Here is a 26,447-nt window from a genome sequence, read left to right as displayed (position 1 = left end):
TTCTGAGCCATGGTTCGTTCTCTGGCCCAACCTAGGTTTCTCTAACTCGACTGTTTACTTTTCCCTGCCCGACGTGTTGTTTATTACGGGATTCTTCGCATTGCTCGACGGACGGACGGTCTGGTTTGGTTTATAGCGATCTCAGCGTGAGATACCGCGTACGGTCATATAGACGAGATATCGACAAGAGAGTCTCTACCAACGGCGGAAAAAGGCCGTTGAGTTCTATGCGTCAAGATTCAGGGGGATATCAAACGCGGCGAGCTCCTGCTTGCTGCATCAGACAAGACGGAAGGTGAGTGTCTACCAGATATACATATATATGTGTGTATATACATTGATATTCCGGGTGATACGGAGTCACAATCGTACAGATGGCCGTGATTGGCATAAGAAGTACAGCTAACACGTGTGCGTCGATTGCAGGCTCAACTCTCGCAGTCAATTCTTCCAATCCCATCATCCTTCAACCATCCCACCATCAAGAGGAGGAGAGTGAGAATCAGGAACATACCCTGACGCTGCGCCGTTCCGTGACACCAGGTGCTGTCTCGAGCATCGCGGCAGGCACATCGTCGCCCCAGCAGCACCAAACCGTGCCGTCGGCGTTTGCATCCCTTGCCGTTCCATCAGGCTATCGCGGAACCTCGGACGCGCAGTCGTCGACTTTCTCGCCTGACAATAAACGGACAGATACCAGTGCCTACTACACCGCCGCCTGGGGGTCGCCGTACGCTACGCCCAGCTCAAGGAGGTTGTCCTGGCAGCTGAGGAGCAGACAGGGCGATTTCGAATCTGAGCTGGAGACGTCCCCGTTCTCCATACGGACGACTGGCCAGGAACAGGAACGGCTAGAGACAGGGAGCGAAGTCGGTGCTGTGCCCTTTCCTGAACTAACCTCCACCCTATTCGAACGGGACCTGCAGACGGAGAGCGTGAGCAGGAACCGGGGGAAGTCGATCAAGGATTTCACTCAGGATTGGATCAATCAGTATCTGACGGGGAAGCCTCGCTCGGAACGCACGAACTGGCTGAGTGACGACTCCGGGGAGAGTGACGTTGGCTCGTTCCTCACCGCATATCAACAGCGAGCAGAAGAGTCTGAAGGCTGGCTTGATCTCGACGACAAGGAAGACCTCCTGAAAACGCCGACCTCTTCAAAGCTATTCAAGGGAAAGAAGCCAGAGTATAGCTGGAAATCCCGCCCTGCGCACCTGAAGGCGAACCACGCTCCCAAAGCGAGCACGGCTACGCTGAAACAGTCTGACTTTTGGGACTTTGGTCACGAACCTGAACCCGAGTCTCAGTCCCAGTCCCAGTCACAGCAGTCCCAGTCCGAATCCCAGGACGAGGAAAGTGGTTCAGTGACCATGTCGAACCTTGAGCCATTGACCATCCCCGAAGTGCGCCCACCACCACAGCAATATACATACGTCTCACCTACAGACAAGCCTCTTCCACTCCCACCGACTCCGGTAGAAGATGCCCTGGATCAACCTCAAGGCGGTGCATCGAAACAAACCATCCGCACAGCAGCTGCCTTTGTAAGACCGAAGAAGAAGATCCCATGGCGAGGCAAGCAATGCGTGATCGCACTCCCCCTTGTAGACACCCGTGGATCGGAAAACGGGGGGGTAAAGCTTCTGACGCCTGCGGACATGGAGCAGATACTCGACAAATGGGAAGATGAAGGATACGATGTTCGAGGAACCGGCAGAGGCGAGCCTGTCGCTGTCGACCTGCAAAACCGCCAAACCCATCCAGACCCAGCCGAATCACGACGGGAATTCGAGCAAAGCAAGTACACCGTTAGCTTCCCGGATCAGTCAGTTTGGGAAGAGTATGTCGATTTCTTGAAAGAGGAGAAACTTCGTGCGCTGGGTGTCAGTTTAGGCGACCCTGAACCGAACCCGATCATGTCGCCAACCCCTGGCGCCATGAGCCGCAACTCCTCCCAGCTGCCAATACATCCAGGCCATACCATATCTCCGCCTATCCCTACCTCCTCTGCGGGCAGCAATCACCTGAGCATGATGCAAAATCCATTCTCGCCAGCATTCAACCAGTCCACAAAGGCGACATCGAATATAAGTTCCATGAACTCGCCATCATCGCCCTTTGGGTTCCATACAGACTCTCCCTTCCAGCAGTTTCAAACCGGATATGGGAATGAAGCAAGCTACCCCTTCCTGCCTTTCCAGCCTACTCCTCCGACACATGGCACCCACAGCCCACAGAATCTCTATGGCATACGGCCTGGTGGCATGACACCTTCAAACATGGGCAATATGCCAAACCTTGGCTCATTGCTGCATTCTGTTTCTCCGCTAGCTGATGAATCAAAACAATTCCCCGGTATGGCGAGTATGATGGGACACTCACACTTCAACAACCCTTACACAGTCGGCACTCCGCTGGGACGGGCAAATGAATTCGAAAATCCCATGCAACAGCAGCCTTTGCCTTTGGATGAGTCTAATATGGACATGGAAGCCGATGATGATACCATCCAATCGAATAACTCTGGGCCTGAAATCGCTCATCCAACTCCACGCGGCCATCGACACAATGTAAGCGAGACTCTGCAGAAGGGCGTTGAAAGAGAATACCAACTTGAGAACCATGGAGTCGATAATGGGCAGAGGGTAGAGGATGATTTGATGAATTCCCGATGGGCTGCGCCAGGCGAACAGCCAATGGGTCAACACTCTTTCTTCCAGTCTGAGTCCATAAATCAATCGAATCGCCTCCAGCAACATATCTTCGACGAAGAGCAGGCCCATAAAGGAGCTCGTCATGATGAAGCTTCTGATCTCGAGACGAACCCCAGTATCAAAGACTCTCGCTCCCCTGCCAACGATTACCACCAAGGTAACAACCACGAGGCGAAACACAGCACCGGCTCTGCATTCATCCCAGGCCACAAATCCACATCTTCCATCTCGAAGCTCAATGTTGCTGCAAAGGCATTCGACCCATCAATCGCATCCTTCTCCTCAAATAACTTCTCTTTCATGCCCAACAACAACTTCCAACCAAGCTTCGGCGGCTTCGATCCTCGCCCTGCTCTTCCCCCAAGCGTACCTCAAAGTATTTCCCACAGCGCACACTCCAGCGGTTTCAACGTTGCAGCTCCAGCATTCGCTCCGGTACCGAAACCCCAACAACCAGTCTCAACACCAAGCAACTTCAAATTCTCCTCCGCCACTTTCAACGTCGCTGCGCCTGTCTTCAGCCCAGGTGCAAGCTTCAATCTTCCAACTACTCAGAAACCATCACCATCTAGCACCCGGACTAAGATATTTGATAACTTCGATCCATCGGCCATCATACCACCGGCTAAGGCTTCTAAAGCCATCCCGATTGTGCGGCCAGGAGAGAATGAGAACAACGAGCCCAGCAACGACCAGATGGAAGGTGATGCTTCAGGTAGATTTGGTGCTCAGGGCCGAGAAAAGCGTGTCCGCCGCGTCGAGAGCCAAGGTGGCGAACACAGTGATGCGCAAGAGCTTATGTTTGCTATGTCACCTGCTGCAGCTGATTCCAAGCGTACGGCTGCCGTGGTTGAAGATAGTGATGTCCCAACTGAGATAGCTGAGAATCGCAAGAGGACGGAAGACAAGATTATCGAGACCATATTGTCGGCCCCTGAAGAATCAGAGGAACTAGAGGAAGGTGAAATTCGTGAGGATAACACCACTGTTGCCAAGCCGTTCGAGTTCAAGAACTCACAAGACGCAGCTGACTTTAGTAATGCTCATCCTTCTGTCCTGGGAGATGACGGAGTTATCCATGACCGTGAGAAGGTGGAATCAGAGCCAGCTCAGGGCCCTGAAGCTGCGGTCGAGGAAGATGGCTCAGTTGATCAGGAAGAACAAGATACCATTGTCGAGGATGGCGATCAGGATGATCAAGAGAGCACCGTCGAGGAAGTAACTATCGAGCACAAATCATCGGTCTTGAAACCCACTGCCAAACCATTCGAATTTGTACCCAGTGAGCCACCAGTGAGATCGATATCGCCCGTTGTGTCGCCCGTGCAGACTCCAGTATCTCCACCACCAAAGAAACAAGGTCTCTACGCCTCACGATACGCCGTGTCTGTTTCCCCCGAACCCACAGAAAAGAAGAGTGCCCTTACGGCTGGTCTCAAGGCCACTGGTCAGGCAGAGCAACCTCCTGCAGAAAATCCCAACTCGTCTGATGAGGAAGAGATTGATGCTGTCATGAAACAGCTCAATGACGGCGATTCTAACGTCGGCGTTGAAAGGCTAGGCACTCCTCCCCCACAGCCTGTCTTCCATGATAACCTCAACGATGCAGTTCCTCAACTCGCACCAAGCTATGCTTCTCGCAGCAATGCCCCTAGCCCTAGCTTGCGAGCCGAGCCATGGCAACCAGAGTTCGTTCAGAAGGAGACAATCGACCATATGCTACCACCATCAGCTCTTTTGGCACAGCGCAGCCCAGCATTGGATGCCCAATCCCCTATCCGTCAACTGAACACTCAACCTCAAGATCATATCAGTGACTGGGATGACGCTATTTCCTCTGGCGAAGATGAAGAGCTCCGACAGAGAGCTCCCTTCTTCGAAACCCATGTTAAAGACATTGTTCAAACATCTATCGGCGAGCATCTGGCTCCTGTAGAAAGAATCTTGAGCGGTATTCAACAGTCCATTACGCTGATGGGTACTCAGAACCTACCGCAGCCACACAAGTCTCTCTCAGCAAGAGTGGAACACAGCGATGCTGATGATGAAGATGATGAGGAAGAAGGTGGTCACAGGTCGCGATCGCCTTGGAACAAACGTGACAAGCTGGCTGAGAAGATCAAGAGCATTGTTACAGACGCCCTGGCCGCTCATCATCAGCCTGTTCAGCAAGAAGTTGCGCCAAATGTCGACTTGTCTGAGATCACATTTACGCTCGCCGCGATAAAAACTGCCATTGCTTCGGTATCGCAACAACAAAGTCAGTCGGATGATATTCGGGATATGATCTCCCGGAGCATCTCGGAGCATCCAGCTCTCCTAGCGATGCAGAGCACCGATGACAAGCCTGACTTGGCTCCAGAGATGGAGAAGCTCAAACTGCAAGTCGACGGCCTGCAAAGCATGCTGCGTCTAGCGGATGAACGCGCTGACCAGGAGTACAATGCACGAAGAGCTGCTCAGGATTCTTTAGCAATAGCTCAGAGACAGATGGAACTTGCTGAGAAGGAGGCTGCAACCGAGCGAGAGGCAAGACTGGCTGCCGAGGAGGCCTTGGAGTTGCTCAAGAGCCAACATCTTCCTCAAATGGAACAGAGTCAACAACACTCCAGGGACCTCAAGGAACAACAAGATATCATGCGCCTGACCCTTTCAGAGCTGTCTGACAAGAATATCGACCTTCAAGGCACTTTGGACGAATACAGAGTGAGCGCTGATCAAGCACGTGCCGATAAGGAGAAGGCTGAGGCCGAAAACAAAGATCTCCGTCGCACCCTTGAAATCCTCAAGATTCAGACCGAAGAAGGCGCCGATGTCAAGGAGAAACTTCGAGAGAGGTTCGAGAGGTTACAAGGTGATGTGACGACTCTTACCAAGGATATTGCCCAAGAGCAGGCTCTGTGGAGGAAGAAGGAAGTCGAGGCCAACATCAAATACAACACCCTCATGGCCGACTTTACTCGCGAATCTAAACAGCGACAGAAGTTGGAACTTCACATTAACGATCTTGAACAAAAAGAGATGGAAGCCACGAAATTAAGATATATCTTAGACCAATCTCAGAACGAAAATGACAAGCTCGAGGAACTGTTGATGAACGTTCGACAGGAAAGCCACGATCACCAGACCAGAGCTGCTCGATTTGAACGCGAAGCCAAGGAGGCCGTAGAAAACAGCCACTTCGAAGCTGAGCGTGTCAGGGTACTGCTAGAGGCAGATCTCAATGCGGCAAACCACCAAGTTAACTTTGTTCGCACTGAGCTCGAAGCTCAAATATCTAATGTGCAGAGTCAGCTAGATAATGCCAGGATGGACTCCGAGACGGCCAAGGCGAGATATGAACTCCTACTTGCCGAAGCTAGAGATTCCAAACTGGCAGCTCTCCACGATGCCTCCGAGTCCAAGGAGTCGGCTATTCAAGACCAGCGCCGCCTCCACGAACGAACCTTGAATGATCTCCGTGAAAGACACGCTCGTGCTATGCACAATACTTCCGAAGATAGGCAACGAGATGAGGCCCATTACATGGAAGTGGTTGCGCTACGAGACGAAAAGATCGAGCATCTCCAGGAGAAGGTCGCCCATATCGAGGAAAAGCTCGAGATTGCCAAATCTGCCGCCCGCGCTGCAGCAGAGGCAGCGCAAAGTGCCAAAGCTGCTCCGGTGGTAGTACCCCAACCACCAACACAAACAACCGCGCCATCTATGACTTATGCTCAGGGCTCGGAAGTCCCAGACAGAATCTCACCACAGGCCTTGCGCGAATCCATCATGGTCTTGCAAGATCAGTTGCAACAGCGTGAGGGACGCATTGAAGAACTTGAGCATGAACTCTCGACCATGGATAAGGATGCGCCCATGAAGATCAAGGAGAAGGAAACCGAAATCAACTGGTTACGTGAATTGCTCAGCGTTCGCGTCGACGACCTCCGGGATCTCATCCGAGCCCTCTCACAGCCCTCTTTCGACCAACACTCCGTTCGAGACGCTGCCATCCGTCTACGGGCAAATTTGCAAATGCAGCAACAAGAAAAGGAGAGGGCTATGTCAGGGGGTAACCAGCAATTTCCCAGCTTAGCCTCCCTCACTAGTCTGGCATCTTCTCCCCGTACCTTACCGTTGGCTGCGGCCGCAGCCTGGGGTAATTGGCGCAAGGGGAACAACAACCCTCCCGCCGCATCCACCGCAACGTCCAGTAGCGGCAGCAGCGGCGGCGACCAGCTCACCCCGTCCAAACCGTCCAAGCCAATGTCAGCATCTCAGGGCTTTCTCTCCGGGCTGATGACGCCCCCAAGCTCCAATACACGTGACACCCCTGTTGTGCCGCCTGCGCCGATTGGAAGGCGAACTTATTCTGAAAGTCGCCCCCTGAGAGGACAGAATGCAGGCATACACAGACTCTCTAGCCGCCAACTAGACAACATCATGGCCCCCACGACGCCGCCACTCCTGCGAACCTCTAGCTACGACCATGATGCTGAAACGATGCATTACGGCGCGGGTGGTCCGGCAGACGACAACGATAACGATAGCGTCATTGGCGGCCTACTAGGACGGGAACCTGGTATTCGCCCTATCGAAGGCCCGTTTGGTCCGGAGATTTAAGAGCCAGATGAACCATATACCAAACCTTACTTTTATTTCTCATTATATACTTTTGCCTGGTTTCCAAAGACCCCGTTGCTTGACTTCTTACTTCTCCCTTTCCCCACTATCTACAATATAGTACACTTCTTGGATTGGATTTTTTTTGCATAGCGATTACGATCTTTCACCCTTCTTCTCGCCCCTTATTATTTCCTTATATATTTAATCTTTGTTTTACGGCTCTCTTCTTAGAATTTGTGATACCGACTCCTTTTCCTTGTTTTTCCTTCTTCCTTCTGTATAATTATTCACGTCTATCCTTCAGCTTCCCCTTCTATATAATACTTTTTTCCTACGTCATCGGTTCTTAGTACCTCCGTCCACTCCCGTTACGTTGTCTCCTCTCGACTTTATATTTAAGCTAATCTCTCAGACCAAGTTCCCGCCTTTTGGATATAGGCTTTATTCTCCTAGCCTTATTCTAGGCACTTTAAATATACTCTCTCAAAGATCTACATTAGTCTCCTATTCTTATTCATACCACGCGGCAGGGTGAATCGGTATAGTCATTTGAATATCCCTTATAGGAATGTAGTTTCTAGTCAGTCTGGTTTTCAACCATGACGTCTACCATGAAGTACGTTTGCATATGCAGTATATGCATGCTCCATCGACTCAAGCAAGGGTCCAATCCCTACAGTTGCCACGTTCCGTTGTTTCATGTCCCTCCCAACATCAGGCTGTCGCTTTCGCGTGCCCTTGGCCCAAGGATACCGGGAAGGCTGCATCGTCCGGAGGCCCCGCTTGCAGACAACCTGGCTAGCACGTAGGCCATGTGAAAATGGCGCATTACTTACCTCTCTCACAACGACTGGAGACCCTTCAATGGGTATTTTCTACCATTCGAGGCCCGCTTCCCTTACGCACACCCAGAGGATGTACTCCGTACCACGGGTCGACCAGAGAACGGCAAGGCTGGCTGTTAATTCTCACGAGAGCAGCCGTCACATTGATTCAGCTTGTACCCTGCAGGCGATGTAACTCTAGACAACCCTAGTGAGATCTCATGGTTCTAGAGAAAGACAACGGTGCATTAGTCCGTGATTCGTGACTTCGCATGCTTTTAGGAGCTACTTTTTAACCCATGTTAAAATACAGTTGCCGCAGCACCGCTGGGCCGGCAGAGGCTAAACCCGAACAGGTAAAAATTGCGACCAGGGATCCACCACACCACAACCCAAAGTATGGAAGGTATACATCGACATATATAGCAGGCTCCAGGGTAATGATGCGTTCCTGCGTGGGAGAATCCCTGGTTAACTCAAGTCATGCCCATTCGCATCCCATCAGCGCCTACGTTCTATCATTTTGTCTGCCAACGCATGAATTACCTCTCAGCCAACCAGCTGCCCATAACCCTTAGTTACGGCGCAGCGAGATTACATCGTTCCGCACCTCCCCTGTCACGCTCCAAAGTTAGCGAAATTAACAACCGTTTGGATCCTTGGCGGCCTCAGGCTTCCATAGCCCATGTGGAGAACGCATGGGGGTTTAATACCGGGAAGGCTGGTCCGAGAGATCGCGATATCATGACTCCGTACTCTGTACATTCTACCTCTCTATCAGGGGCGCAGGATATCGCGTGAATAGAACTTCATGGGTATGACAGGGGAATATATTTTTATAAACAAAAAGGGAATAAAAGAAAAGTCCAAAAAAAGGGGTAGAGGCTAATAATCCACGCTAATATTTCATAAGTGTCGTTATACAGTACCATCTATACAAGGTCCTCCCAGGTGCTGTAAAGCACTGGGTCCCCTCTCTGACGCCGCCAGAAGTCCGCTCGCTCACGCCAGATAGAGGGAAGAATCCAACCGCCCCATCGCTCCAACACCGTTGCCGAGAACTCCCATGAAAACTCATTAAGGAAATTTTCTCCCCAGATAATCACCTGTCCATGGTCTTCGATCTCACATGCAAACGTACAAACTTCTGTTAGGAATGTGGACGCTGTGGCAGCGTCTACACTCAGTAACGTATCTCTCAGTGTCGGTGAGGGTATCAGATCGATCCGAGGGTTGTGTGGTGTCTGCAGCTGGAGAGCGGTGGGTTTTAATGATGGAGGAAGAGAGGGTGCTAGCCTTGAGAGTGTAAAAAAATGTAGTTGTGGATCCGGATAGGCGCCATGCACGGCGAGGTTTAGGACAGGATGGAAGAGTGAGTATAGGTAAGTGCGAACTCGACGGACGTCGTATGGTGTCACGATGCAGAATCTATTTGCTGGGGTTGGAGCGTCTTCCAATGAGCTACGGGGGGATATTGCAGCACTTGTTGTTGTTGCTGCAGCAGCGTCTGGGAAGAGACACCCGGAGTAGACGCCCGGGACTGACTCGGCTGTTGTCATGAGAGGACTTGACTCATGAAGACCAATATGTGAAGGACGGCCAACTGAGAGCAACGAGGGAGAGCTGCAGCTGGAGCCGAATTTCGATAGCGTCTCATTCTCCTGTCGAAGCTCCAGGTTCTCCTGCCGCAGGAGCTCGATCTCCTCTAACTGGCTTGAGATCCGTTCGCGCTCCGCACGCTCTAGATTCCTAATATGCTCCTTGCGACGTTGCCCTAAATCTCGTATCAGAAAACCGTCTCTAATTTCATACATAGATTAAGTGGATGGGGGCAAGCAGTGACTCACTAAACATTCGCTGAGCATTGCGATTATATTCCCTCCTCTTGGCCTCCTTGCTCTGCTCTTCTGCGTTTGGCATTTTTGGGGTGTTTGTCTTTGATGCCTTTAAAGGATAGTCTGTCTGACGACTCCGGCAAAGCGGCATCATAACCAAAGCCATGACTGAGGTATATATGTTGGTATTTATAAATATGTAGAGGGTAGAATTAGCGCCGGACAAAGACGTAGTGATGGAGATCCAAGGCTCCAGCGGTGACATGTAAAGGGAAAAGCCACATAATTATGCAAATGTTTTTCTATCATCACAGAGTGGCTCAAGGCTCGGAATTTATGCCGTTGACCCTTCTTATCTCCACCATGTAACAAGGAAGATGGGGGCCAGTTTTGGAGAACGAGAGAACAAGGGATAGGCAAGGTAGAAGAGTGCAGATTGGTTGCTCTCTCCCTCTACTCGGTATTCACTGCTGTGTGCCAGTACCGACTAGCAAACAGCAAGACAGGCAGACCTGAGCCCATGGCTGCCACAGCATGGATATAACGGAGAAAATATGGCGGTATTCGCCAATCACATATGAGCATGGATAGGAAACATTTGCCAATTGCGATTCTGAGACTTTTGCACAGGTGACTAAGTATATTTGCTGTACGGGGGGGACAGGGGGGAATCCCACGGTGATCGCATTTGCTCTCTCACCCCGGATCGATCTCCCACCAGGCTCGAACTCAAGCTGCTTCTCGAACGGTAGCGTATGCATGGGCCAAACACATGGCGTATTTTTTCACTATTGCTAGTGTTGATTATCATGCAGGGATGGTTGCCTATTAATTTTCTAGTGCCAGCGCCCTGCGGGGGGCTTGGGATCGAGCTTTTGGACACAAATGATCGGCGACCACCGAGCATAGCCCACGAGAACGGGAGGCCGGGAGCCATCCATGTCTCCATGCATGTATTCACGCATGCCACTGATGCCGCAAGGTGGGATTGGAAGAAAAGGAATACGATAAACTTGCTGCCGTTGTTGAGGCCCGAAACTTGTATACATACTTGCCAAGTCGCTAAACTCCGCGCGGAAGTGGTTTATTCCGTTTATAAGTCGGGCTCTATTGGGCTACGGAGTCTAGACGGCGGTAGAGCTGGTCGTGGGATGCGGACGAAAACGGTCGACCAATTAAGCGCAAGAAAAGGGGGAAACGCCGTTTCTTGCACTGCATGAATTCATAATCTGATGCAACATTGGGGCTCTGCTGATGGCCTTCTGGTCTGATGATATTGTCTTTTGCATCTTGTCTTTGCATCTTGTCTTTGCATTCTGTCTTTTGCATCTTGTCATTTGCATCCTGTCATTTGCATTCTGTCTTTTGTATTTTGTCTTGCATCTTGTCTTACGGCCGTCAAGTAGATCTAGCAATCGAACAGAGGTACTCCGTACGTAAGGCTTGGAGATGGGCGTACTCCGTCCTCGAGCATTATTCACCGTCGCCGAGAGCAAAGACGCGTGTCGAGAACATGTACGGATCGTCCATGTTGGTCGATTGCACCAGTTTCTCAATATGGAAACCGATGTATAACCCCCAATAGCCTACTCGGTATGCAAGCATCTCGGTAGGTCCGGGGCTCCGAGACCACGCCGACGAAGCTGACGACGAGAGTTCAGGGTCTGCCACCGCCAGATAACAGTGTTGAGCCGCAAGGGAGACAGCCATGCATGAACAACCCGGCGTTGGGGGAAAGTCGCCCAGCAGAGGCTGAGGATCAGGGGTTTTGATAGGGCCAGGGAGCAATCTACAAGCAGGGGCCATGCATCGGTATTGTATCGTAAGGCCTTAGTGCCTTTTTATGCCCCCGGATGGGCCATGATAATGCTTGGGAATCGTCCCTTAGTCCGTGGCTTAATCTACTACCGTCGAACTTGCGACGACCTCACGGCCACAGGTCATCAATGCGACGGCGTAACGACCTAAACCTGCTCGTTGACCAACATGTAGCTTAAAATAGGCGGAAGTGCATTGACAGTTCATGCGGCATGGCATAGCATAGCTACATGCTGGGAGGCTGCGTCCTGTGCTGACGGATGATTTCTCCCCCAGACAAAGCGAATCTTCACCTCAAGGAATGTTCATGCAGGACACGGAGGCAATACCGCCTCACCCAAGAGCCCATGCATCCATGCCAGCTTCGTGCCACAAAAGGGTACGTTTCAATTCTCAAATTTCGAATTCCGTCTACCATACTCCCTATTCCATACGTTGTATATGTACATGACAAAAGCAGGGATGGCAGTAGAAAAAAGCCTCACCTAAGAGGTAGGAAATAGGAAATTGTTCACGAGCCGCCCTCAGCCTCCTAATACATCCAAGTCTGTAAGGGGTAAGAACCTAGTAAATGAGCGTTCGGGGATGGCTGTACCTTGCTCCAGGGTCTATGGCCAAGAACGAAACAAATCCGCCAGTAAGGGGGATTCGTGGCAATGCGTAGTGGGAGAGAAAAGGGGTCATGAAGGTTCTCTGGTGCATCGGTGTATTATGCAAGCCAGATATCAGGCATTGGAGCCTAGAAGTTCATAGACCATCCATCACATGAATAGCTGACTTGGCTGATAGGCCTGTAAGATGCAGTACCCAGCAATATCAAATCGGCAAACAATTCCGTGCAGTTGCATCAGATCTTGGAAGGTTAATTCCATGCCGTCATATCAGGTTAGCGCAACACATGATGCTCTATCAAGCAACCATGGATAGATATATGTGCATTCGCCCTGCCCATGTATTCGCGTTGATTAGATAACTATCCTCTTCTCACGTGCGAGGACATCGCGGAGATCCTCGACCATGGCTCGCTGCGTCGATTTCTTAGGCAGCCCAGCAGGGAACTGAACGATGGCCTGCCGTAGCGCCAGTACACCCATATCGCCCCAGAAATTGACAATTCGCGGTGCCGAATAGCGTAGCATGGCAGCTAGAACGACGAGATGCGTATCCTGCACCTCTGTGGGCGGAACGTTGACGATATACGATAACGTCTTCCAGAAGTAACTGTTTGGATAAGGGTTCTGGCGCGGACTTTTGGCAAAGTTCCGTAATGCAATGGCGGCATAACCGGCCCCGAGACCAGCCATGCGTTCTTCATGAAGTTGTGCACTTACAAAGGCGCCTTTGCCTTCCTCTCGTATCCAGCCGATTGCCGTCCTGCCTTCGTCTGTAGTCTGGTCACCGTAGAAGCCCCAGAGCACGGGACAGAGAAACCGGTATTTGGCAAGGAGGATATCGATCATCGACTGGCCCTGGAAACAGAAGACGTCCATCGAGAATATCTGGGCGGTCAGAACGCCCAACGGCTCCGCGCACTTTGTAGTAACTCCAGCCTCGGCCATGAGCTGAGCAAGTATAGATTTAGCTAGAATGTTAAGAAGGTACACCCACAGAGCCGGAACCTGGGGGTTTTCTAGACTTGCAATATTTGGTGGCGGAAAGGCGATGAACTGCCGGATATCCACGCTCGGTTCGGCCAAGTCCTGTGCTTTTCTGAGAATTGCAGCAATTTCTCGGGTCTATTATACAGGTCAGTTCGATGTATACATGCATAAGTCAGAGTACGAATAACTTACTGGTTTCTGGTTCGCGGTTTTGTCTTCCGTCACCAACTGGCCAACACACTTTCGGATAGTCCGGCGCATATCGCCCATATGCTGCTTTAGGACCGGGTTCGTCTTGGTTTGAGCTCGCATGTACAGTCTGAACTCCTTCAGATGGGCATGAAGCTTTATATACCGTTCATGCTCTTGGAGTTCCTTTGCGGTCCGATGATTAGAGCCGGATATGCCGCTCTTCTTCGTGGCGGCCTCTTTCTTCTCCTTCTCGACAGCCAGCTTCTGTCTGGCCTCTTCCTCTGCCTTCCGTTTAAGCTCATCGTCAGCTTTCTTCCTTTCCAGCTCAAGCTTTTCCCGTTCCTTGCGTGCCCTATCCTCTGCCTCTCTCTTTGACTTTTCAGCTTCTTCGGCTAACCTCGCTCGTTCAGCGTCTTTAGCTCTTCTCTCTACCTGAACTCGTTCGGCTTCCTCTCTTTCTTTCTTTTCTTTCTCCGCCTTTTCTAGACGTAACTTTTCCAACCTTTGCCTCTCTCCTTCTTCTTTTCGTTTTCTCTCCTCTTCTACCGCGAGCAGGTGTTGCCTGAGCGTCTCTTCGGCCTGCTGTCTCCGTCTGTCTCTGTTGGCAGCAGCTTCATTCAGAGCTGTCGTGTGGACCTCCTCGCGTTGGCGGTCTATCTGGTCTAGTCTTTCGTAGAAGGTCCGGCTTTCGTAAGCCTTGACGCGCTTTAACTCTTCCCCGTGTATCCTGACCTGCTCGAGGTCCTTGGTCAGCTCCTGGATGAGCTGCCGGCTGGGACTGTCGGGAGCCCGGTGCGTAACCGAGTTGACTCGAACCATGGCGTGTGTTTACGGCGAGACAGGGCACGGCAGAGTGGCAATGGTATACCGTATGTTCGAGGATGGCTGATTCGGGTAAAAGGTCTGACGGCGAAAAACGGCTCTGTCCGGCGCCGGCGCGAGAAGTCTAGCACGTAATAGCAGGCCGTATCAACGGTTTTCGGTAGGGTGTATATCTTGGGCCGTGAATATGTGTGTTCGTGTTCTGTGGTTCGGTTGATGGCGAAGTCTCCAAGCTCCGTCAAACGTTAAAGCAGTCGACTGAATGTACGGATGGTGTAGCAGCGAGGCATCCCGGTCGACTTCAAAAGACGCCGGATCAGATAAGCTCATGCAGATATCATGCAGTCAACGTCTAACAGTCAACATCAACGTCTCAACACATCTAACAGTAGTCACAGTCAACAGTAGTCAACAGAGCCACGTTACATCGGTAGTAAACGTTAGCTGTTAATGTTAAGCTGAGGAACGTCTGGTTCATCTAATGAGTGCCCCGGATTCTATACCTACATATTACATCACCGTCCGGACGCTTCCTGGCCAGAAAGACACTGTGCGAGTGCGAAAAGGGCGAGCAGAGCGTAGGCGAGCGTATATAAGGGATCTCTCCCTGCCTTTCCCTCGTAGCCGTCACCTTGCTTTTTCCTCCTCTCCTTCACTCCAGTGCAGGCGACTTTGCTTTCAGGTCGATTTCATTCCCACCGCGATTTCTCTCATTGTATCCTCTCTCACTCATCTACCGACTACCTCTCCGACAAAATAGAAAAAAGTACGTCTATCTCGTCTCTATCTCGTCTCTGTTTATATCGTATGTTGTCTCGTCTATGTCTATGTCGTCTGTTGTCGTATGTATGCCAAGAGCCTTGCCCCCCAAAGACCAGAAAGCGTCAACCTCCATCTTCACATCTTCAACTTCAACTTCTCTTCTTCTTCTTCTTCTCTTCTTCTCTTCTTCTCTTCGTCTTCTCTTCCTCCACCGTCCTGTCACTGCGTCGCTCTCTCAGACGTCCCTCCTTTGCCGTGTCCACTCCCTTTCCTTCTTTGTTGTCTCCAGCGCCTCCTTTCCCTCCTTCGCCTCCTCAGCCGAGCTCGTTCGCCGCCCGCACCTCTACCTTCACCCTCATTCAAAGCAGCCACACACACACTCATATCCATCGGAGAGCGCAGAGACGAGGTCCCCTGTCGAGCTTCGTCTGTTTCCGTGCAGCTTGCCACGCTCCGGCGGCTCGTCCTAGAGCTGCGGACGTCGAGCCAGCGAGAAGGATATAAGCAGTGATATCCCGGTCGAAAGGGCTGCTTTCTCCGTATATTCGCTTCTTTCCCTGCATCATACGCTCCTACAGCCTGTCCTGTCCATTCTTTCCTGTCCAGCTGCAGTCAACAAGACACAAACATACACACATCCCTTTACACACATACTCTTTACTCTGATTCTGGTCTTGTTAGTATTGTCTGCATCTGGTTCTGCTCCGTTCTATCTGTTGAGTTCTCTTTGATGGACCGTCTAATTTGACTAGAACACCTTGGTTGTCGAGTAGCACTCTCACTTGACTAGTAATTACCAAACTCCGTCATTTCGTGCCTTTCTAAGCCATCATTATGGACTCTCAAGGCCCCCAGGGGCAGTCAAGTGTCCCGGGACCGGCCGGTCGCCGCATAAATGTCGCCCATCGACGTACCCCTTCCTCCCTCACCCCGTTACTCAGTACGTGGCTCTCCTTGCTCCTCCGTATATAGATATGGGTATTGACTGGTTCTAGTGGAACAACTCGCTTTACAACAACAAATTGAACACCTGCAGCAGCAGCAACAGCAAATTGCGCATCAACAATATATGAATTTGGGCAATATGGGAAACATGGGCATGATGCAGTCCCAGCAGCCTATCCCACAGCAAGGTTATCCCCAAATGCAAGGATTCCAACTCTCCCCGATGCAGGCACAACAGCAGCTCGGAATTCACATGGGCAACGCAAACCAAGCTGGCAGCCATCGCCGCAATCAATCAGCCCTTCCAAACGTTGGAATGGGCCCGCCACCTGCTCCATCTACCGGAGCATCCGGCGCCGCAGGCTATGGCGACAACGGCCAGGCACAGGGACAAAACAATGGAAACCATGGCCGTGAAAACAGCAATCAGGCCCGCCGAGGTGGTGGTCCTCCAGGAGGTGGCCACCAGCGCCGTCACTCCCTCGCATTACCCGAAGCCAGAAGGGCCGCGGAGCTCGCCCAGCAAAAGAGAACTACATCGGGCTTCCAATTCCCTATCCCAGGCGCTTCTGGTGCTTCCCCCGCAGGCCAAAATGAAGCTTTGGACGAAAAGCCAGAAGACAATAGCCCCACTATGGCCCAGCAGCAACCAGCTCAAGGTCTTGGCGTCCAGCGATCAGGAAACATCCGAGGTGGCGGTGCCCATCTACGCAGTCAGTCTATGGCTGTTGGCAATGGCCGTCAAGCGACTGGTAGAACTACCCCAGGATTCCAGTTCTCTCCAGCCGGCGAAACTGCTGGCCCTGCCGGAGCTGATGGTGCACGACGAACAAGCCAACCTGGCCACGGTCGAAGCGGCTCTAGAAACTTCGACAGCAACTGGCGCCAGCAAGGTGGTGCCCAGGGCGGCCACAACATGGGCCAACAGCAGCAGCAGCAACAACAGCAAGGTGGCGGTGGTTTCCAGCCAGGTCACCGCGCCAGAGGCTCTATCAACCAGTCTGTCGGAAACTTCCAGTTCCCTAACCAGCAACAGCTTCTCCAGCTGCCTCAAGGCCAAATGGTTATGCCGCAGATGTTCCCCGGTCAACCACAACAGTATAACCCCATGCAGTTGGCACAGCTACAGGCACAACTACAGAGTGGTCAACTCAACGGCATGCAAGCAAACGTCCAGATGACCCCACAGCAACAGCAGCAACAGAGGAAGACACTCTTTACCCCGTATCTTGCCCAGTCTAGTCTTCCTGGTCTCTTGGCTGCTGGCCAGCTCGTTACCGGTATCCTCCGTGTCAACAAGAAAAACCGTTCCGACGCATATGTTAGCTGTGCCGATCTAGACGCAGATATCTTCATCTGTGGTAGCAAGGACAGAAACCGAGCCCTCGAAGGCGACTTGGTTGCCATCGAGCTCCTTGATGTCGATGAGGTCTGGAGCCAGAAGCGCGAAAAGGAAGAAAAGAAGAAGCGCAAGGACATCACCGACACCAGAAGCGGAAGTGCCGCTGGCCTTGACCGAGGAGGCCGTTCTGATTCCAACGCCAACGCCGATAACCAACAAGTAGGCCCCGATGGCAGTATCCGACGCAGAGGCAGTCTCCGCCAGCGACCTACCCAGAAGAAGAACGACGACGTCGAAGTCGAAGGCCAGAGCTTGCTTCTTGTTGAAGAAGACGAGATCAGCGATGACCACAAGCCCCTGTACTCAGGCCACGTCGTTGCCGTCATCGAGCGTGTTCCAGGACAGATGTTCTCCGGATCTTTGGGTCTACTCCGCCCCAGCAGCCAGGCCACCAAGGAAAAGCAAGAGCTTGAAAGGGTCAGAGACGGACACCATGGACGCGAAGAGCGCCGCGCGGAAAAGCCTAAGATCGTTTGGTTCAAGCCTACCGACAAGCGTGTTCCCCTTATCGCTATCCCAACTGAGCAGGCGCCCCGTGACTTCCTCGAGAAGCATGCAAACTACGCCAACGACATCTTTGTTGCTTGTATCAAGAGATGGCCCATCACCTCTCTCCATCCGTTCGGAACTCTTGTTGAACAGCTAGGCCTCATGGGCGATCTCAGGGTCGAGACTGACGCTTTGCTCCGCGATAACAACTTCGCCTCTGATGAGTTCCCCGCATCGGTCCTTGACAAGCTTGGCTTTGAAAATTGGTCCATTGATCAGGAGGATGCTGAAGCCCTCCAATCCCGTCGTGATTTCCGTAGCGAGAACACTTTCACTATTGATCCCAACGGGACCAAAGAATTGGATGATGCTATCCATATTAAATCCGTAGATGGTGGAAAGGTTGAAATCGGTATTCATGTTGCCGATGTCTCTCATTTCATCAAACCAAATACCCCTATTGATAGAGAAGCGAAGAAGCGTGGCAGCGGCGTCTACCTGATAAACCGCGTTGTGAGCATGCTCCCATCGCGATTGTCAAACGAAATCCTGGCTCTCTTGCCAGGCGAACAACGTCTCACCATGAGTGTCGTGTTCAAGGTCGATCCCAAGTCTGGTGCTGTCGAAGGTGAGCCCTGGATTGGTAAAGGCCTGATCAAGAGCTCAGGCAAACTGAGCTACCATGACGTTGACAAGGTAATTCATGGATCTGATGACGTCCAACTTGGCGGTGTTACGGTCGGAGATATTAAGATGTTGTTTGTGAGTTTAGCCCCTTTCCATTCCCCCTTCTTTCTTTCTTTATTTCCTTACTAGGAGAAAGAGATGTTAACATGATGTTAGGATATCACCCGTAAATTCCGCGAAGCACGACTTGGCCATCGTTCGGAGAGGTTGCAACCTCTTCGTCTCTTGTACCAGCTTGATGACGAGAATGTGCCGGTGGAGCGTAACATCTTCAACTCTACACCTGCACATGAAGCTATCGAGGAGCTAAGCTACAAGGCCAACCACTTCGTCGCCAAGAAGATTGTTGCTGCCTTCCCTGAGAAGGCCTTCCTTCGCAGACAGGCTCCGCCAAACTTTAGGCGTATGCAAACATTCGTTGAGAGAATGAACAATCTTGGGTATGAAATCGACTCATCTAGCAGCGGCTTGGTGCAGAACAGTCTCTTCAAGGTGGAAGATGATGATTTGCGCAAGGTTTGTCTCCCCACAGCCATACAACGTCTCAGTTCATTGTGCTAATATATGTATATGACAGGGCATGGAAACACTCCTTCTCAAGGCCATGGGACGCGGAAAGTATTATATTTCTGGCAATGTTAGCGAGCAAGACCGGCCACACTTCATTCTTAACCTGCCCATCTACACCCACTTCACCAACCCATTTCGCCGCTATGCCGATATCATTGTTCACAGACAGTTGGAAGCAGCTCTATCTGGCGCAACAGACTGGCCCGAAGACATGGAAGCCTTCGCTAAGTTGGCTGATCAGTGTAACAACAAGAAGGATTCTGCCCAAACTGCTCAAGAGCAGAGTGTGCACATTGAAGCCTGCCGTGCAATGGACAAGGAAAGACAGGAGATTGGAAGTGAATTGATTGCTGAAGGAATTGTCCTTTGCGTCTACGAATCCGCCTTTGATGTTCTGATCCCACAATATGGATTTGAAAAACGTGTCCATTGCGATCAGCTGCCTCTCAAGAAGGCCGAATTCCGCAAGAATGACCGCGTTCTGGAATTGTACTGGGAGAAGGGCGTGCCATCATCGACCTACATCCCCGAGGACGAGCGTCCTAAACCAGCTCTCAGTGCCCGCGCCGCCAACCATGCAGCCGCCGCTCGTGAAGCAGAGGAAGCACGACAGAGGGCACGCGAGCGAGAGGAGGCTCAGCGAAGAGGCACTGAAACCAGCACAATTTCGACTGACGCTGTTGAAGATTTGTTTGATGACGACGACGACCTGTCAGAAGTCGCCGATCACCTTGCTGGAGTAAGCCTCAACTCTAATAATAATAATAATACCGACCGCTCTACTCAGAGCATGCCACCGTCCCCAACGAGGAACGGTGTTGCACACCCACCTCATCGCACACAGTCTGATCCCAGGATCGCAACCACTGCTGGCGAGGCTACCAACGGCCAGATGACGAACAGGGAGAGATACGGACATCTCTTCGAATTGCGTGAGGAGGATGGTGAATACATCCAGGACGTCAGAGAAATGACTCGTGTGCCAATCATTCTCAAGATTGACCTCTCCAAGAGCCCACCGTAAGTTTTCTTTCCCCCGTCTATCACGTTTCTGGAATTTCATAACTAACATTAACTCTTCCAGGTGCTTGACCATCCGATCCATGAACCCCTACGCTATGTAGGAGCCCAAATCCAAATTGAATATTAACGGCCTACTATCAAGTATTGGATCGGATCGTCTGTTTTTATCGCTCGACGTCTTTATGCGACATTAATATTCTATTTCACTGTCAAATCGATTCACTTGCCTGAAAGCTCTGCTCGCAATGCATTCTTAAAAACTTTCACTCCGCTCACTGCAGCATTCAACATATTTCTTTTCTTTTCTCGTCTCTTCGTGATTCACATCACAAATGTCGCTCTTTACATTTCCTTCATACGTATCACATTTATATTGTTATACTCATTGCTGGCGTTTATCCGAACGTTTTGGCGTTCATCGTATCCCATCAGAACACACACCATAACTGTACCTGGAAAGGTGCAAACATCCACCGGGCTTTAAAATGAAAAAATGCCCATTACCCCCGGCAAGAAATAAGAAAAGGAAAAGCAAGAAAAAGCAAAAAAAGGGCCCGAAGCGAAGACCCTCGCTTTCCAAGACGTTGAATCATGCACTCCGACCACCCCCCCAAAAAAACTCTTTTCCCGAAGAAAATTACCCATTTCCTCCCGCATGTCTGACCAGCTTGGTGCAAGGTGGAAAAATTGGCCAGCTGTCTATTTAATATTGTGTTCTTTTCTATTATTTTACATCTATTATTGTCATTATTGTTATTAGTATTATCATTATTCCTGAACCATTATTGTTACTTAATGTTTTTATAGTTAGCCGATTCTAATAAAAGCCGTTTACTCGTTAAAAGGCCCCGGTTTTGAAATTTGCCATTGGCTATCCCAAGCGAGCTGCGTATACATATACAGGGGGGAAGGCAATGTACTCCGTAGATGGTGGTGTTATGATGTAAATGCATAAACGCGCCAATGGTATTGTGTAATTAAGTATATACAAGCGAACGATGCTAATATGCCGCCGTGTCAATCATCATCATCATCGTAGTTATCATAACACCCAGGAAGAAAGAAATAAAGATCCTCACAGCCGCCTTAGCCCAGTTCGAGGCTTTGGTCTCACCGTCAGGTTGCTCAAGGCAGGCCTCTTCGTTAAAGCAGGCGCCATAGATCGAGACACCTCTCCCTCTACCGCTACCGAGGACGGCTGTGGCGCGATCTTGTTGCTTCCGCTAGACGCCTGCTTCAGACTCGGTAGCAGCGAGCTTTCATCCTTCATCGTGGCCGTTGCTGTCATCGAGGTAGTTGCACTCATAATCGGACTGAGTGGTTTAACCACAATACCCTCCGGCACTCTCTTCTTATCCGCCGACTTAGTAAATATGCTGACGGGAGCTACATTGATGCATGACCTCTTAGCTCCCGAATCAGATAACTTAGGCGCCTTTCGTCGCAGCTGCAGTAATAATGATTGATCATTCAATGATGGAATGAAGTGTGTTGAATTGGATCTATTTCTGGCCACGACCGTAGCGGGACTGGAGACGTTGGCTGCAACGTTCTTTTCTGAAGCTGTCATGCCGCTGAATTCAGAGTGGTGGTCTCCGTCTTCATCGTCAGAGGAGTCGTTTATCAAGACTAGGTCTGGTTCTTCTGGCGCGGAGAGAACGGATAAGGGGCGTTTTCCGAGAACGCTACGTGGGCTGCGGGCGGGTATTATTACTGGGGAACTGGAGAGGGTGGGATCGTTCTCTTTTGATGCGGAATTTTCTGCATCGGATTCTGCATCCGAGTCTGAGTCTGGGTCTGCGGGGAGGGGATATTGTTCTTGTGTTGATGTGGGATACATGTTTGAGCCTTCTTCTGGTCCTGGAGCTGGCTGTTTTCGTTTCATGGTGACTGTGGATGATGGCAGTCCTTTAGATAGGCCCGTATCTGAGCCTTTTTGTTCGCCACTCGCCTGCTCAGCTTCATCGGCTCCTCGTCTTGCCTCGTTCACAGAGTCTCTCATGTCTTCTGGTATAGGCGCGTGTATGGATGTCATCAACTTTGCCTGTCGTGCAAACGACTCGTAATTATCCTGCAGCAACGCCCCGGCAGTGGAATTCAATGCCGAGTCCGGGTTAGGATGTATCAAGAGACACGATATTGTCTTTGGTCACAGATCAGCACTGGTTCCGGCTATGAAGCGGTAAAGGTAACTCACAACAAGGACATCTTTCAGCGTAAGTTTCGAATCCCAGTCCCTCTTTAGTGTGTCCACGCAGACTGCGCCTGTCGACTCCTCAACATTAGGATGCCATATCCGGGTCCTGAAAAAGGCCTTTGGCGGGCTGGCCGGGTAGTCTTCTGGCAGACGAAGCTGCAGACGCCAGAGACCCTGAGAGTAAGGTGTGCCAGACGGACCGGTGAGTAGGACTGTGAGCTGTGTCAAGCTATCCGGGCCCGCGGGGTTGGAGCTGGGAAAGCAGTAGTACGGCGGAAGCCCTCTATGGTGAAGGGCAGCGTGGTCTTTCGCCAGACGCTTCAAGCTGGAAGCCTAGGAAGCATGTTAGCTGTATTGTTCGACTGATATAGAGCGTCATAGGACATACCATCTTCCTGTTCAGTATTTGGGTGGCGGGTACAACTGTGCGCCCAGTTTCCAGCAGGTATACTCCGTAGGTAGATACGAGAAAAGAAGTACTACAGAGTCAAAAGAAAAGGAAGACCCAACTCAGGACCTTTAAAGAAACAATAAATCAATGCGCATTATCGTCTGGTCGTTGTTGTGGTGATGTTTGTTTTGATGCCGCAGAGAGAGATGCGAGTTGGTCGAGCTTGGGGCGACGGGCTAGGCCGGAAGAGGCTAAAGTTGACACGAAAACGGGCTTTCTTTCTTTTTTCTCGCCGCGACTTTTCTCACTTAGCGCGTTCGACTTCCCTGCAACGCCATACTTCACTCTGCAGAAGCAACAACAGCGTCATTGGCAAGGAAGAGTCCGTCTGACGGTCGTTGCCGGGGGAGCCAGACGGATCCCTGGCTCCCGTGCATGCTTATGCCGGACGATAAGGATAGGGATAGGTACGTGAACAAAGCAGAGGATGTTTGTTTATCAACACTGCATTAAGATATCTATCTAGAATCACATATGAAAGGCGGTCAAAGGCCTGGAACAGAAAGCAAAGCAAGCCATGACAAAGGAACGGGGCGTGTCCAATTTTTTGTTGCAAAATATCCAAAATCAGAGGCCACCACCGCTGGAGAAGCCCAACGCCAGGTGAATAAGCAAGTGGTATATTAAGTTAAAGAAAATAGTACAGAAAAGGGTTCTACATAATGGATGCGAAAACAAGAACGATGACAAGGATTACGGGAAGAGAAATTTCCTGATTATTCCCGTTTCTTCGGACCAATTAAGATATATGTTTGCCCAAAGATCGGAACGGGAAACCCCTCCCCCTCGTGCTCGGGATTATGCATTTAAAGGAAAGCAGCAATGACGGCAGCACCGCCGATGACACCGGCGAGAGCTGGGCCAGCGGTGGCAGCGAGACCGGTGGAGGTGGAAGTGTGGGTGGCAGAGGAAGATGGACCAGAGCCGGTGCGGGTGCTGGTGTGGATGGTGCGGGTAGAGTTGTGAGTACCGGTTGGGACACCAGTGCCGGTTCCAGGAGCACCAGTTGGGACGCCGCCAGTTGGGTATGGGGCAGTGGTCATGACCATGCTGCTAGTGACTGGGAGAATGGTCATGGAGCCAGTGGCAGAGGACTATATCTCAGGTTAGTCGTTCGTTCGATGACTTCGAAGTGAACTCAGCAGCAACTTACCTCAGATTTGGCCATGGCGAGAGTGGCCACGGCAAGGACGGAGACGACAGAGAAACGCATTTTGATTGTGTGTTGTGTTGTTGAGATGAACTCGGTTTATGAGGTTATGAGGCTGAGAGTATGGATGGTAGGTCTGCGTTGATGACTTTTGGTATCGTTTCGTGCGTGAGAGATATATATGAGAGAGAAAGAAAGAAAGAAATCGAAAACAGAACCGCGTGGAAGAGACGGGAAATATATATACGCCTGGAAAAAAAACCGATGGCTAGACGGAAGCACAAAGGGATCCCCGTCGATTCGTAATTTTGCCTTGCCTTAGTGGCGCATTTCAGGGTCGATCCTCCTTTGGTTTCACCTGCGGCTCGCGCTGGATAATATTATGAAGTGGACCAGGGGGCAGGGCTCCACGGCAACATATACGGCTCCACCAGATGTTCTGGATGTCATTTCTTTTCCACAATTCTGCTGGGTTGACCGGCCACCCGGCGCGCTTCCCGCTGGCGCTGACGGTTGACGATGCTTAACCTTCTGACGGGTTTTTCCTGCCACTCGAATATCGAAATTCACACGGCTGGGTACGGTGTGTGCAGTGGTGACGACGCAGCTCTTGACTGTTGTACGGATGGCCCCTTGCCTTTGTGCGCAACTGCGCCTCGTCATGCACCAGGCCAGCCGAACCGCCCTGTCATGTCATGTCACGGCAGCCGGAGTGACAATCGACCTTACTAGCCCGTTGATATGGGCTGGGCAGAGAAAGCTTGGGTGGTGCATTCGTCAGCTCCAATCGGTAAAAATAGCAGCAAGCATCCCTTACCAACGAAAAATCCACAACAGCACCAAAAGTCTCACCTTGCAAGCGGCGACCAAAATAAAAAATAAAAAAACACAAACTAATTAATTACGGAGCTTGCTGTCAAACTTCCAGCCCAGCCTTTGAAGACCTGGCGTGGGCAGACTAAAATGGAAAATATGGGACGCTCTCCTTATCTGAGATGAGACGTCCCACCCGCAAGCGACCAAGCAGCTTCTAGCCAATCGTCAAGGAAACGAGGAAAACGAGCCTGATTGTCCGCTACGCAATACGGAGTTTTTTATACGGAGTGCGGTCCTATCTGAGGATGCGAGACACAGCCAATGGAGAGCAGCGTATTTCTTCTGGTGGCTTCGTGTTAGCTCAGTCATGTACCTGCATCTCTCCGAGTGATATATCACCAGCTCTCGGTGATAAATGTAACGCAATATATCTCGCATGCTGGTTCTGCCCGGGCAACCAACGGAGAATGGCCGTCATTTCTCCTTCGGCGTGGATACATGACAGAAAGTACGGTCTGCCTTATCCCGGTCGTTATTGATACTTCCAACGCTTATGATCGCCCCCGGTCTCCCTTCTCCCCATGGCTGCGTCGGGAGTTTCACCATAACCACGCACAAACGTCCGCCGCTGGTGTGAAGCGATTATTTATCCATTTGCTAAATTTAGTAAAAGGTCATGCTACGGTAAGAAAGGTCAATAGTTCAGGGAGAAGGAGTAACAGGATCACGATCTAAAGACTTGGACTCTGTACGGAGTACGGAGCAAAGAGGACATCACAGGTAATATGCCTAGACTTTCACTTCAATGAAGTATCGTATCTCAGGGATAGCCCTCTCCCGTGAATAGAAGCTATACCCACCGGAATGTGTATTTGCTAGGCCCTGGCGTCATAGTGATACCAACTTATATGAATAATGATGATGTTGATATTGATATTGATATTGATAACCAACGGAGCCGCAACGTCGTTCGAAGCGTCGATGCTGTACTCTCTTTCTGCCACCCATCTGCCGATTATAATAACATCTCCAAGCGCCTATATAACCCATGCCTGGCACAATCGGTTAAGAGTAATATGCAGGAGGTATATACTAGGATGCAGTTGCTTACTGCTAACACCAACATAGTCTGATCCTGAGACCGCCAGCAGAGTCACCAAACTCACCGACTTGATCGACTCAAACCTCTGAATGAGCGAGTGTCTTGGCCACAACAACTGGTCCTACAATCACACAGTTTGAACCACCCACGATTATCCCCTTATTACGGCCATAAGGCTTCCCTTGTGCCGAAATTACCTCGGTCTGCCCTATAGCTACTAGTTCAAGGAGCGGGTTCTCTGTTCATTTCAGAGAAATTCACTGAATAGTGCGAACCACGCCATACTATACCAGTTACTCCTAGTCTAGGGTGCATGTCGATCAAGGGATAATGGGTAGAAAGATATAAACTGGCAAGGAGAGCAGTCCATATTGCCCCACGTCAAGTCACATAATACCGGTTGGGGAAATTTGGTCACGTCTAGGATGACGGGGTATAC

At 50.9% G+C, this 26,447-nt stretch overlaps 6 protein-coding genes across 6 annotated transcripts; 2 read left to right on the top strand and 4 right to left on the bottom strand.

The window, feature by feature from the left end:
* Nucleotides 1–374: 374 nt before the first annotated feature.
* On the top strand, nt 375–7,319 carry GIQ15_05528 (myosin class II heavy chain; the record flags this gene model as incomplete). The annotated part of the gene is made up of 1 exon (XM_033552945.1): nt 375–7,319. The coding sequence occupies one exon, from the start codon at nt 375–377 to the stop codon at nt 7,317–7,319; it is 6,945 nt and encodes a 2,314-aa protein (XP_033404089.1).
* A 1,759-nt stretch (nt 7,320–9,078) lies between these two features.
* GIQ15_05527 (uncharacterized protein) lies at nt 9,079–10,066 on the bottom strand (the record flags this gene model as incomplete). Its single annotated transcript, XM_033552944.1, has 2 exons — nt 9,079–9,920; nt 9,994–10,066. 2 exons carry the CDS (start codon nt 10,064–10,066, stop codon nt 9,079–9,081), a joined length of 915 nt encoding a protein of 304 aa, XP_033404088.1.
* A 2,698-nt stretch (nt 10,067–12,764) lies between these two features.
* Nucleotides 12,765–14,411, bottom strand: GIQ15_05526 (uncharacterized protein; the record flags this gene model as incomplete). Its single annotated transcript, XM_033552943.1, has 2 exons — nt 12,765–13,535; nt 13,593–14,411. The coding sequence occupies 2 exons, from the start codon at nt 14,409–14,411 to the stop codon at nt 12,765–12,767; spliced, it is 1,590 nt and encodes a 529-aa protein (XP_033404087.1).
* A 1,599-nt stretch (nt 14,412–16,010) lies between these two features.
* On the top strand, nt 16,011–20,393 carry GIQ15_05525 (uncharacterized protein; the record flags this gene model as incomplete). The annotated part of the gene is made up of 5 exons (XM_033552942.1): nt 16,011–16,116; nt 16,172–18,774; nt 18,856–19,215; nt 19,277–20,289; nt 20,354–20,393. The coding sequence occupies 5 exons, from the start codon at nt 16,011–16,013 to the stop codon at nt 20,391–20,393; spliced, it is 4,122 nt and encodes a 1,373-aa protein (XP_033404086.1).
* A 974-nt stretch (nt 20,394–21,367) lies between these two features.
* GIQ15_05524 (ubiquitin-conjugating enzyme E2S) lies at nt 21,368–22,880 on the bottom strand (the record flags this gene model as incomplete). Its single annotated transcript, XM_033552941.1, has 3 exons — nt 21,368–22,435; nt 22,490–22,663; nt 22,878–22,880. The coding sequence occupies 3 exons, from the start codon at nt 22,878–22,880 to the stop codon at nt 21,368–21,370; spliced, it is 1,245 nt and encodes a 414-aa protein (XP_033404085.1).
* Nucleotides 22,881–23,746: 866 nt separating this feature from the next.
* On the bottom strand, nt 23,747–24,153 carry GIQ15_05523 (uncharacterized protein; the record flags this gene model as incomplete). The annotated part of the gene is made up of 2 exons (XM_033552940.1): nt 23,747–24,034; nt 24,094–24,153. The coding sequence occupies 2 exons, from the start codon at nt 24,151–24,153 to the stop codon at nt 23,747–23,749; spliced, it is 348 nt and encodes a 115-aa protein (XP_033404084.1).
* Between the last annotated feature and the right edge of the window lie 2,294 nt (nt 24,154–26,447).

This window comes from Arthroderma uncinatum (genome assembly GCF_011692745.1).
Source record: "Arthroderma uncinatum strain CBS 119779 chromosome Unknown scaffold4, whole genome shotgun sequence".
Classification (NCBI taxonomy): domain Eukaryota; kingdom Fungi; phylum Ascomycota; class Eurotiomycetes; order Onygenales; family Arthrodermataceae; genus Arthroderma; species Arthroderma uncinatum.
Note: the sequence above shows the minus strand (reverse complement) of the source record. Positions and strands in the feature narration are given on the sequence as shown.